General features: G+C 40.8%; 3 protein-coding genes across 7 annotated transcripts in view; 2 read left to right on the top strand and 1 right to left on the bottom strand.

The window, feature by feature from the left end:
• The window catches only part of LOC118408131 (poly [ADP-ribose] polymerase tankyrase-2-like), a 26,839-nt gene extending 17,538 nt beyond the window's left edge, over positions 1 to 9,301 (bottom strand). The window contains exons 1-5 of one of the 5 annotated variants that reach the window (XM_035808753.1): positions 9,052 to 9,292; positions 4,879 to 5,055; positions 4,180 to 4,354; positions 3,818 to 3,925; positions 2,857 to 3,619 (exon numbers count right to left, since the gene is read on the bottom strand). In XM_035808753.1, coding sequence (XP_035664646.1) covers positions 3,388 to 3,619; positions 3,818 to 3,925; positions 4,180 to 4,354; positions 4,879 to 5,055; positions 9,052 to 9,271 — 912 coding nt within the window. In that variant the 5' untranslated portion in view covers positions 9,272 to 9,292 and the 3' untranslated portion in view covers positions 2,857 to 3,387. Of the gene's footprint in view, positions 1 to 2,856; positions 3,620 to 3,817; positions 3,926 to 4,179; positions 4,355 to 4,878; positions 5,056 to 6,548; positions 6,720 to 9,051 lie in introns of those variants that run through there. The other 4 variants (XM_035808755.1, XM_035808756.1, XM_035808758.1 and 1 more) reach the window with 4 other exon arrangements.
• Positions 187 to 1,664, top strand: LOC118408149 (ubiquitin carboxyl-terminal hydrolase 15-like). Its single transcript, XM_035808789.1, has 3 exons — positions 187 to 395; positions 676 to 777; positions 978 to 1,664. Exons 1-3 carry the CDS (start codon positions 301 to 303, stop codon positions 1,180 to 1,182), a joined length of 402 nt encoding a protein of 133 aa, XP_035664682.1. The 5' UTR covers positions 187 to 300; the 3' UTR covers positions 1,183 to 1,664.
• A 53-nt stretch (positions 9,302 to 9,354) lies between the features above and the next one.
• LOC118408143 (poly [ADP-ribose] polymerase tankyrase-2-like) lies at positions 9,355 to 12,678 on the top strand. The gene is made up of 5 exons (XM_035808782.1): positions 9,355 to 9,531; positions 10,685 to 10,861; positions 11,233 to 11,407; positions 11,688 to 11,789; positions 11,995 to 12,678. The coding sequence occupies exons 1-5, from the start codon at positions 9,441 to 9,443 to the stop codon at positions 12,191 to 12,193; spliced, it is 744 nt and encodes a 247-aa protein (XP_035664675.1). The 5' UTR covers positions 9,355 to 9,440; the 3' UTR covers positions 12,194 to 12,678.
• Positions 12,679 to 13,257: the final 579 nt, after the last annotated feature.

The raw sequence follows: 13,257 nt of genomic DNA, 5'->3' as shown, positions 1-13,257 counted from the left end.
TCATGGTCACCCAACTTTGCAATGTAGGTAATACTACTACCTGTAGTGGGAAAGAGATGCATGTGAGCGGATATGTCTATAGGCTAAGCAGAGCATGAACTAGATGTGATAAAATAAGAAAGCGCGATAAGAAGCGCGCAAAGGGTAAACACAATTAGCAGGAACGTGAAAATACAACGTTTACTTAATACGTAATTTCTGTGTCTTATATCGCACATAGGTAACACAGAAGTGGTGGATTTGCTGGTCCAACATGGTGCAACATTAGAAATAAAGGACGGCTTCCAGTACACGCCACTCATGACTGCATGCATCTACAATCACGTCGACACAGTCAAGCGACTGATTGAGCTTGGGGCAAGGCCTGATTTACCAGACAGCTATATAGACGACATGTAAGTATCACCTAATTCTATTAGACTTAAGATTCAATGGAGGATTACTTTTCGTGTAGACAAACTTTCATGTAGCACTGGACAGAAGATTGTTTGTTTCTATATTTTTGAGGACGGGGGTGTGTGCATGGTGCAAGTTTTACTAGTATACTGTTCCGAAACTTATACGAAAATCATCTATATACAAAAACTTTGATGCGATAATGTGTCGCTTTAAACTTTTAGACCTTGCGTGCTATAGCTGCTCCTAAATGCATTAATGTGTCACATCTTCCATTAGGCGAGGAAACTTAAGTACCGAGAGTATGCAGCTTGTACAAGAGGCGAGGAAGTCCAAGCTGTTGAGATGCTGCAACCCCAAGTGTGGCAAACCAGGCTACAGGTAGGTTTTTTAACGGTTCCATAGCTGAAATATTCTGTTATTACTTTTGAAAAGAAACCCCTTCCCAATTTTGTCCGATGTGCAACTTGGTATATGAATTGAACTTTCTACAAGTCTTTGTAGCTCACAAAATGAAAAAAAAATCTTCCGGAGTTCTTCATAGTAACTCAATTGCATCTTTACCTGTTTATCTTCTACAGGAAAACCATGAAGCTGTGTGGCCGGTGCAAGCTGACCCGCTACTGCAGCCGTGACTGTCAGATACAACACTGGTCTGTCGGACACAAGAAGTGCTGTGGGCATGACGCGTACACTAACGATGGACCAAGCCCCTTCTTCAAATTCTTCAAGTCCATGGCAGATGATCTAATAGCACAGGCATGTGCACGTGCAAAAGAATTGTGACTCTAAACGTTTTTACTACTTCTGATCTTTAACGATGACATGAGACGACTTATCATTCAATACGAAGAACTGTGGAGTACACGACAACAGCCGCATATGAAATACATATGTATAGCAAACAATAAGTTGCCAAACCTGAAGCATTTGTCTCTTTCTTATGGTGCTTGTATCCATATACGTAGGTATAAGACAACGCTAAGTTTTGTTTGTTTTGTCAACTAGTTTCTATTTGAACAGTAATGTGGTTTATAAAGACCTCTTTTTACTTGGATAATCTTGTCGCAGGGCGTTAACAAGTTGAAATGTAAGATGTGGAGTCGGGACTCTACCTTTCGTATCCGTTGTTAGATCACTGAGAACGTGGCTCACTGTTGCAACATAATTGTCACGGATACGTTTCATGTTCTCCCTCAATCGTGTTTCGTCTAATCAAGGAGGTTAAAGAAAGAGCTTGGTCTAATAAAAAATAACATTCTACTGAACGGTCTGTTGAGTGTTGTGATATGAATCTGAATAGGTAATGAACTGTGACGCCTTCTGTTATTAACAAACACAACAAAGTAAATGTTAATAGATCTTTCTCCGATTCGTGGGTACTAGACTAATATCCATATATTAGTCTATTAGACATTTTATGCTAAACGTAACGCGTGGGTTTTTCCCAGCGAGGTCATGTTGATTTGATAATATGTATGACATCCACGCGCTTATCAATTTTCGACAGGTGCGAATTCTGTCGGATTTTTTGCCCCTTTGCCTCGGATAAAAAGGAGCATTTGGCTAGGGACTCCCTCGAGTTTGTGTTTGAGGAGACTTCGAGCACGTAAAAGAACCCACTACGCTCATAGAAAAGAGTGGTGGGCATTCCAGGTGTGAGCGGATCAAACCTAACAGTCGGTATATTGACTATAGATTCTTCAGCTGAAGTTAGTAGTCTCGAAAACCAAGAAGAAGATGTGGGTAGAGATCGGAAAACAAAAGTCAAGTTTTCTAATGGGTCTTCTAGCGGTTTTGTACGGTACTGCAACGGAACTTCCGGGTTTGATATGCCATGTTCTGGTCATATCTGGTCAACTTACACACCTTTTATATATTTGTTTTTATTCATCTACAATATAATAGCAGATAGATTAACTCTTGTCAGAAGAAGGTAACGATCTCCCGAAGCTTGGACAGTACGAATCACATCACAAATCTAATTTCGGGAAAAAACTTGGGAACTGGGAAATAAACCTCAACAAGGTCAATCATAAAACATAAAGGGGATGGGGCATTACTAGTATATTAAGAGACTTGTTCACTTTTTCCCTGTTACATTTAAGCCATACTTTGTACCTCGTACAATTGTTGTGCAATAAAGCTATTACTATAAGCGAGGATCGGGCGATTGCCGCAAAATCGTCGTCCGATCGATTTTCTACAAATGTGACAGGGGTATAAAAGAACCCAGCACACTCATAAAACACGAGTAGGGCCATTCCCAGTGTGTGCGGATCAAACATTACAGTCGGTATGGGTATTGGTCGGTAAAACAAAGGTGTTCAGTAATGGGTCCTCTAGCGGCTTTATATGGTAGTGCAACGGAACTTCCGGTTTTGATATGTTCTGGTCATGTTATTCATTTGAACTTACACACGAACAGGGAAAAGCAATTGCAAGTTATCAAGAGACTTGTTCACTTTTCATTTTGCTTTTATTTACATAGAATAACAACAGATACTGAGATAGCATTACATTCACACCAAAACACTAACATATCGTACACTAGAATGTTACTTTAGCTCGGACATTACTAATCACAATTCAGATCTAATTTTGGGGGAGGGGGTAATTGTGAAATGAACAGATTGTCAGCTTACTGGTAAACATCAACAACGTCCAACATAAAACATTAACGACAGGAAATGGGGGCGCTGCAACATTTTCTAATTATTTGTTGCATTCTGACTCCAAATTTAACTTTCTTTTACAAGATAAACCAACTTGAACGAGTTATTGACGGAACCATGTAAAATTTTACAGACTACATATGTGAATAAAAAGATTTGACACAACATTATTGTATAAAACGTTACACAAAAACACAAGCAGCTTATCCATACTGACCAAAGTAAGAAATTCCGGATTTGCCAACATTCCAAATTGCCACTTATCTTTTGACTTCATTTGATATGGCTGTTGCCGCATCGTGTGTTCAACAGTTCTTCATTTAGGATAAAGCCGTTTCACTACAGACGTCTTTGGAAATTTAAACCTCTCTTGTTTACATGGACATGTGCTAGGATGTGATTCCATTCTGTCGATGGGATGTGGCCCTTCTTCAGTGTACGCGTCATGCCCACAGCACTTCTTGTGTCCGACAGACCAGTGCTGTTTCTGACAGTCACGGCTGCAGTAGCGGGTCAGCTTGCACCCGGCACACAGCTTCAGGGTTTTCCTGTAGAAGGTAAACAATCTATTTAGGGACTGTGCAGGGTTCAGAACGTCATTTCGTAGGCTACAAAGAGTACTGTTGTAGAAAGTCAAATGGAAATAATTTATTTGGTTCTATAATATACCAACATTTGATAAACATTCTTCTCTGACAAAGTAGAAATACAACATTTTGCTGCGGAACCGTCAGCAGAAAATCTACCTGTAGCCAGGTTTGCCACACTTGGGGTTGCAGCATCTCAACAGCTTGGACTTCGCCGCCGCTTGTATCAGCCTCCGACTCTTGTCACAGCCGGTATAGTCTCCCAATCTATAATGGAAGATATGACTCATTTAGGTAACTATAGGCCACATGCGTATATACGTTTATATAGGACGCACAGTATAAGTGATACGCGATTTTATGACATCCGGATTGTAGTGGATCGGAGCAGGTATAAAATATACACCATACACATACACCCTGAAAAAAATATACAAAAGAATACAGTTCAGTTTAATATAAAAATGTATCTACATTAAGAAGCAATAGTTCACTAGGTCACGAGAAGGATGTATACTTGCCTCTGGGCTATGTAGCCATCTTTTACATCCGGCCTTGCTCCAAGCTGAATCAATCGCTTAACTAAGTCCACACGATTGTAGACACATGCAGTCATGAGTGGTGTGTTCTGGAAGCCGTCCCGTATGTCTACTGTTGCACCATGCTGCACCAGCAAGTCAACTACGTCAATCCTTCCTAGGATGGGAGAAACGGGATATATAAATCAAGCAAACTGGGTATTTGTATTTTCCCATCCCTTCTAAATGAGATATGCCTTCATAAAAAGTTACTGCAGATTCTTGTGCGTGTGTGGTTGTCAGTATAGCGTGTGTGCTTTTCAATGTCATACTAGTAGTATGTGCAGCACGTTTTGGCCTGGCATATATATGTACTATGGACCTCTTCGCTCACATGCTACATGTACTATCTATCAAGAGGGTTTCCTTATAGTAATATACCCCCTCACATTAGGCGCGATTCGATAGGACGACGAGTCTGCGAGCTCTAATTTACGAGGAGGCATGGCCATGATGCCAACGAAGAAATTGCAGAGTCCCCCCTGCCCGTCAGGGTCATGCCTCCTCGTAATTTAGAGCTCACAGACTCGTCGTCCGATCGATTTTCGCCTAACGTGAGGGGGTATAAGCAGTACGTATTTTGCAAATTCGGATGATCCAATAGGTCACATATACACCATCATCTGTTGTGGATTGTCTTACCTTCGTGTACTGCTACGTGAAGGGGAGCAAATGCAGTTTTGTCTCTCTTCGCCGTAGACGCCCCCTTGCGGAGTAGCAGTTTGATCACGTCGATGTGTCCCTTCATGCAAGCATTGTACAACGCCGTACCAGTGCTGGAGGACTCACAGTCCACGTGGTCGAAGTCGATGTCTGCACCTGCGTTTGGTAATAACATTGATATGGTTTTACAATTGAGTAAATCATGGGGCTGATTTACTTGCTCGATGCACCACCCGTTTTACATCCCGTCCGAAAGACGAATCATTATACCATTACCAATAATAGTATTAATATTCTTGTGAATGGGGCTGAATTAAGGGAAAGGCTGTTCCTACCGCCTACTACAAAACATATACAGTCATGACAGACTTTCCTTCCCAATGCGAGCTCGAACAACTTTGCGAACCGTCTAGTGTTATAACGTGGCGTTTAACCTGTAAATTAGGCCATCTTACGCTGCGTAACAACGAAAAATTCAACTACAGCAAAAGTTTTGTTGATCTTATTTGTAAATGCTTGTTTGAAACATGACAAAAACGTTATTATTTTGCGACCTTGGTATTCGACTACTAGTGTTATATTACTTGCTAACTTTTTACCACGTAAAACATCAGGCACAAATTAGAAAAAAGTTGGCGTTGATTTAAAACATGTTAATGACGTATTATCATTATGCAAGTTGTCTGCATAGCATGAAACAAAGAACAAATGTGCGGCTAGTGCACTGTGCGCACTTGTGAGGGGGTCCTTATTTACATATAATTTACATTTTAAAAGATCTCAACTTTATAGCAAAATCCGGACGAAAAAAAACATAGTCGGTGTTGATTCAAAGCACGCTAATCTATTGTCATTATGCAACTTGTCTGCATACCATGCAACAAAGGTGTCCCAAGTAACTGCGTGGGTCCTTATTTCTAATTTACATGTGAATACACATTTACTGCTCCAACTTTTCGATCTTTGCGGGAGCATTTACGGCATTTCTGCCACACCCAGCACTTGTGAAGCAAAGCAACGTTAACACAGTGACTGTTTATAACAGCAAATGCTATGATTTGCACATTTTCCAGGGGGTGGCGTGGTGGGATACCCAGAGGCAAGAAATATTGATGCGGATGTTGCCCATAAACTAAAGTGACGCAGTTTCCGAGAACATTCAACGTTCAACACAACATATTTACCAGCGGCATAAAAAGACATTTCTATCCAAAGGGTCAGGGTGAGGGCCAGTTGGACCAAGGTTGGACACTTTTGATACTCTTATGCCACCTGTTAATCTAATGAGATTAACATGCGGTATAAAAGACAAAGATATGTATAGGGCACGTTTATAAACAGTAGAAAAGCCATGATCAACTACATCACAGAAACAGGCGACCAGCATTCGAAACCAAAACAATTTACCTGCTTGTACACCTTGCCGTATGGTGCGTGCTTGCGCTTTAGGAAAGAATTTCACTATGTGCTTACATGCTTTCAAAGCTGTTCTAATGCATTGAAGTGGGCCAAACTCAAACCATACAACATACCATAGACACAGGCTTTCTTCATTTCGTTAAAAACGCCGTTTTCAACACCTTGCGCGTGTTGACATTATTATAACGTTAAACGCTTTAGGGAAGAGAAATACATAATTATGTACTCACCTGCTTTCAAAGCCGCTTTAACGTCTTCAAGTTCTCCATACCTGGCAGCACACAACAGGTCATAGTTTGCATCAATTCCATACAATGCCATTTTGTTGTAACCACTGTTGTTGACGCCTTCCCAGAACTGCTGTTGTCCACACCTTCCGACTGAGCAGTCTTGTTAGAAGACCTTGGTGATTATAGTAAGGACGTTATATATAACGTCCTTGATTATAGTGGATATTCTTATCTCTGGTACTCTGACAACTCACTCTGTGACCCTGTATATGTATGTAATCTGATAAGGAACAGAATTACTAATATGTATATCCAGACGTCTCTACATAATATAAGTATAAGTAACGGTAAGTTGAGGTTCTACAAAATTTGTAAATCTGTCTACTAGAGAGAAGTACTTAGAACTAGTTGATTTCGAGCTGCGCTCCGCAATAAGCAAAGTCAGAATAAGCGCTCATGATCATCCTCTTGGAGTAGAAAGAGGTAGATGTGAGAGATTACCAGTGTGTGAAAGAATTTGTAAATGTTGTACATCTAAAGCAGTGGGAGTCTAGACGAAGCACATTTTATTTCCAAATGTTCATTCAACCAAATCGAAAGAATCGCTCTAGTTTACAGAAGCCACAAAGACTTATCCCAACTTCTCCACGTTGACAGACGAACAGAAAGCCACTTTTCTCATGAAATCACAAATTTTAGAAAATCGCAGAACTCACAAATTTTAGAAAAGGTGGGGCTTTTCGTCTCCCTCTGCTTCCAAAAAAAACAATCAAACCCAATCTGTTTAGAAATAGCCAACACTAGCATTAGATTAGAATATTGTTCATAACTGTTCATTGTCACTTGTACTATTATCTACTATGTTTATACCATGTACTTGCAATTAGCCCTCGGGCACGAACTTGCAAATAAACGTTATTATTATATCCTATGTCAGTCTAGCATCATTGATCTAACAAAAGGCAGGAAAGCAGGGAAATCATCACCTGCATTTGTAGATTACATGAGTGTACAGACGTTCATATGATTTGTCAAAATAGTAGGGGAATTAGGAACCACATCTTAAACCACATCGATGTTTCCTACTATAACCACTACCTTATGCTCAGTATGTCGGAAAAGCGGTATGGGCCATGTAACGTTAGCTACAAGCTGAAATGAATAAGCATGATTTTACATAAATGATTACGTAAATCATGGCCATGGGGATGATTTACTTACTCGATGCACCACCTCGAACACGGGACACCCGTTTTACATCCCTTCCGAAAGACGAATCGTAGCATTACCGATATCATAATATTCTTCTGAATGGGGCTGAATTAGAATCGAAAGGCTGTTCCTATGTACCGTCTACTAAAAAACATATATAGTCTTGATAGACTTCCCAATTTGAGACTCTTTTAACAACTTTGCGAACTGTTCAGCGTTATAACGTGGGAGACGAATTTTCGCGTTAAACCTGTAAATTAGGCCAACTAACAACAACAAAATTAAACAGCAAAATGCTTCTTTGAAATATGACAAAACGTTGTTGTGACTACTAGTATTATTATTATTATTATTTTTTAGATATTAGGCACAGTCAGAAAAAAAGTTGCCGTTGATTTAAAAGACATTAATGACCTATTACGATTATGCAAGTTGTCTACATAGCATGGAACAAAGAACAAAGGCGCACTTGTGAGGGAACCCCTATTTACATTTTAATACCAATCTACTGCTCCAAAGCTCTTTCTTCAACTCTGAGAGAACATTTACTACATTTCCACTGTATCCAGCACTAGCACTATCCAGGGTGAGCATGTCACAAGTTGTATAGCGACTTTGCGAATAGACTTTTTTCTTTCACGTAAAGCGTAAGATCCATGTAGTTTTACAGCAAAAAATTTAACTTTACATAAAAAATCTGGACAGAACACATAGTTGGTGTTGATTCAAACACGTTAATCTATTATCATTATGCAACTTGTCTGCATACCATAGAACAAAGGCGTCCCAAGTAACTGCGTGGGTCCTTATGTCTAATTTACATGTGAACACTCATCTACTGCTCCAAAGCCCAAGTTTTCTACTAATCTCCGAGTGAGCATTTAGGGAATTTCTGCTGCACCCAGCACTTGTGAAAGAGAACTCAGACTCAAATACATGAGGGACACATTTGTAAACAAAAGACTAGATCACAGAAACAGGTGACCAGCGTTCGAAATCTACAACAAAAGTCCTACAACAATTAACCCGCTTGTACACCGTGGTGTATGGTGCGTGCATGCGTTTTAGAAAAGAATTTCACTATGTGCTTACCTTCTTTCAAAGTCATTCTAACGCATTGAAGTGGGCCAAACTCAACGTCATACACAGAAATTCATTCGCACGATGATAAGTTTCCGCAAGGGTTTGGTTTCCGTCATTTCGTTAGAAACACCATCTTCAACACTTTGCGCGTGTGTTGTCATAATCATAGCGTAAACGCTTTAAGAAAGAGAATCAAATATGTACTCACCAGCTTTCAAAGCCGCTTTAACGTCTTGAAGTTCTCCATACCTGGCAGCACACAACAGGTCATAGTTTGCATCAATTCCATACAATGCCATTTTGTTAACTTGTAGCCACTGTTGTTGACGCCTTCCTAGAACTGCTGTTGTCCACACCTTCCGAGTGAGCAGTCTTGTTAGAAGACCTTGACCGATTTCCCTTATTATAGGCTGGAACTGAAGAACCATGGGAAGACGTTGTCTGGTCACGTGAGCTGTTGTTGTCTTACCATGTCACTAGTCACGTGACAAAAGAATAGATCACGTGACGAGACTTTCGAACTCCCATGATTCTCCACTGATCAGTTCAAGCCCAGACAGCACGCGCCAAAGGTACGACAACAGCAGTCCTGGCGAAATGGCGGAAACTTACAGTGATGTGAATGAATTACTGTTGCATGCTGCTAGGGAAGGCTCAGTCGAGGGCGTTGAAATGACTTTGAAAGAAGGTAAGCACAAATTGAAACTCTGTCCTATTAAAGACGTATTCTCTGTTGTCCTAGCAAAAAGTTGAGTTGGCAGATAGCAGAGACTGGTTATCATAAGTGACCGAGATGCTCCATCTACTCAACCTATGCTCGGATAATTATATACTCGTGTCAGACACGATGTCGTAAATCATTGAAGAACTTTTTATTCCGGTGACAAATGCCGGTCACCTGTGATCTAAAGAAGTTGAACATGAATTTTGCTAGTTGAACAGGTATTTTGTGATTTGCACATCCACAAGTCAAAGCATCCCCTAAAACGAAGTCAGTTTGCTTTATAGACAGCATTCACATTGGCCACTGCTATTTCTTGGCTTTGAATTACTCTCCCAGCGGAGGTTGGTGGGGATCGTGGCGTTTTCCCCACCAACCTCTGCTTGGAGAGTAGCTTTGAATATCCGTATATGCCTCGCATCTGTGTGTTCAGTGTTCTCATGTCATATATTTGCGGCAGTTGCGTAAGAATCTTCTCTTATAAAGCTGAATGTGAAACAAGGCTTTGAAGCGGATACGACTCAAATGTGCATTCAAATGTAAAAAAGCAAGGGTGTTCTCACTTGTGTGCATACAGTACACTATCGACACCTTTGTTGTTTGTTTTATGCCATACAGACAACTTGCATACGACTGATGTGTGCCGCTATGTACTAGTATGTTCTGTTGTTCCATTCAACCGTGCATGACAATTATGTCATTGGAAGTAACAATTCTACCCTGGAGATTTGCAATTTACAGTACTGTATGCAAGAATGATGTCTCATATTAGATAACGGAATAGACCATGTCTAATAGTGCGTATCATAATGCCTAAGCCTTGTGTTGTGTATTATGTGTGTCTTTTCGAAAGGAACTTCGTTATACAATGTACAGAAGGCATTGCTCTCCGTAACTGTGAGTCCATATGGGTTGATAAAAAAACTTCTCACGGTCACCCATGACAAATCTACCATCGCCAACACATACAATGAGTAACACACTTGTTTACCTACTAGGTATACATAATGTGTTTTGCAAGTTTGTGAGTTGATATGTGATTGCTGTTTTTAACTTTTGGTATCACACTTGTACTTGTAAAATCATATCAACGCTTCACTCTTGTAATCCCCAAACGCAGGTGCAGACATCGACTACGACCGTGTAAACAGTGAAGTCTTCAGCTCTGGCACAGCTCTGTTCCTGGCTTCCAACAGGGGACATGTAGATGTAGTGAGACTCCTGCTCCGCAAGGGGGCGTCTGTGGTGAAGAGATCCAAGAGTACATTTGCTCCTCTTCACACAGCAGCGCACAATGGTAGGTCAAAACACAACACATGCTGTTTGAATACAAAGCCAATAGACGCTATAAGCTGAATACTGACATACGATTTTCATTGCGAAATATTCCTATGATATTATCACCTCTTGCCTCATGGTCACCCAACTTTGCAATGTAGGTAATACTACTACCTGTAGTGGGAAAGAGATGCATGTGAGCGGATATGTCTGTAGTGGGAAAGAGATGCATGTGAGCGGATATGTCTATAGGCTAAGCAGAGCATGAACTAGATGTGATAAAATAAGAAAGCGCGATAAGAAGCGCGCAAAGGGTAAACACAATTAGCAGGAACGTGAAAATACAACGTTTACTTAATACGTAATTTCTGTGTCTTATATCGCACATAGGTAACACAGAAGTGGTGGATTTGCTGGTCCAACATGGTGCAACATTAGAAATAAAGGACGGCTTCCAGTACACGCCACTCATGACTGCATGCATCTACAATCACGTCGACACAGTCAAGCGACTGATTGAGCTTGGGGCAAGGCCTGATTTACCAGACAGCTATATAGACGACATGTAAGTATCACCTAATTCTATTAGACTTAAGATTCAATGGAGGATTACTTTTCGTGTAGACAAACTTTCATGTAGCACTGGACAGAAGATTGTTTGTTTCTATATTTTTGAGGACGGGGGTGTGTGCATGGTGCAAGTTTTACTAGTATACTGTTCCGAAACTTATACGAAAATCATCTATATACAAAAACTTTGATGCGATAATGTGTCGCTTTAAACTTTTAGACCTTGCGTGCTATAGCTGCTCCTAAATGCATTAATGCGTCACATCTTCCATTAGGCGAGGAAACTTAAGTACCGAGAGTATGCAGCTTGTACAAGAGGCGAGGAAGTCCAAGCTGTTGAGATGCTGCAACCCTACGTGTGGCAAACCAGGCTACAGGTAGGTTTTGTTAGTGGTTCCACGGCTGAAATGTTCTGTTATTACTTTCTTTGAAAAGAACACACCCTGCCCAACTTTGTCATCAGTACGTCGCGTCCGATGTGCAAGTCTTTGTAGCTAAAAGATGAGATATAAACGACATTAAAATTTCCTGAGCTCTGCATAGTCATTGAATTGCATATGTTTACCTGTTCATCCTCCACAGGTCAACCCTGAAGCTGTGTGCCAGGTGTAAGCTGACCCGCTACTGCAGCCGTGACTGTCAGAAACAACACTGGTCTGTCGGACACAAGAAGTGCTGTGGGCATGACGCGTACACTAACGAAGGACCAAACCCCTTCTCCAAATTCTTAAAGTCCATGGCAGACGATCTGATAGAACAGGCACTTGCACGTGCAAAATAATCTTGACTCTAAACATATCCACGCCTTCTGAACGATGACACGCAATGGCTTATCATTCAACCATTGACCACACGATTTCACAACAGCCGTATGTAATATAGCAAATGTTACAATGTAAGTGACAATGTAACATGTTGATAAACCTAAATCATTTATCTATTGCTTGTATCAATAAACGTACGTATAAGATAACGATTAACGTTAGGTTTTGTTGTTTTGCTGTTTTATTGTGTTGTTTCCGATGATTTTTGAAGGGTAATGCAGTTTATAAATACCTCGTTTTACTTGGATAATCTTGTCGCAGGACGATAACAAGTTGAAATGGGGAGTCAGGACTCTACCAAGAAAGATTTTCAGTGACCAGTTCCTTTTGTATCCGTTGTTAGATCACTGAGAGCGAGACTGGTGCAATATAATTGTTTCGGATACGTTTCATGTTCTCCCTCAATCGTGTTTTGTCTAATAAAAAATAACATTATACTGAACGGTCTGTTGAGTGTTGTTGAGCCGTCTGTTATTGATAAACACAACAAGGTAAAAGTTGATCTTTCTCCGATTCTTGGGAACATAGATATTAGACATATTATGTTAAACGTAACGCGTAGGTTTTTCCCAGTTAGGTCGTCCTGTTGATTTGATAATATACACGACATCCACAGCGTATCAATTTTCTCAGATGAAAATGAGCCTTTGGCTAGGGGCGTCCCCCGAGTTTGTGTTGGGGAGACCTCGAGCACGTAAAATAACCCGCCACACATAGAAATGAAAAGAGTCCAGGGTCATTCCCGGTGTGAGCGGAACAAAGAATGCAGCCGGTATATAGGCTCTGTAGTACATGCAGATCACACCAATCAGACACCTCACCAAGCTTTGGTCGGCTTCAGAGTCTAATGGGAAGAACACCAAAAGAAAACTCTGATGATGGGCCCCAGGGAAACCCAGGACGCAGAGAAAACAGAGGTCGGGGGTAGAAAGAGGAGGGTGGGTGAGGAGAGATAGAGATCACCCTCTGGTCAGTGTGTTTCGCTGAGAGACCTCCGCAAGTTCACCCGACTGCGCAAGGC

The sequence above is a fragment of the Branchiostoma floridae genome, unplaced genomic scaffold (assembly GCF_000003815.2).
Source record: "Branchiostoma floridae strain S238N-H82 unplaced genomic scaffold, Bfl_VNyyK Sc7u5tJ_1558, whole genome shotgun sequence".
NCBI classification, from domain to species: domain Eukaryota; kingdom Metazoa; phylum Chordata; class Leptocardii; order Amphioxiformes; family Branchiostomatidae; genus Branchiostoma; species Branchiostoma floridae.
Note: the sequence above shows the minus strand (reverse complement) of the source record. Positions and strands in the feature narration are given on the sequence as shown.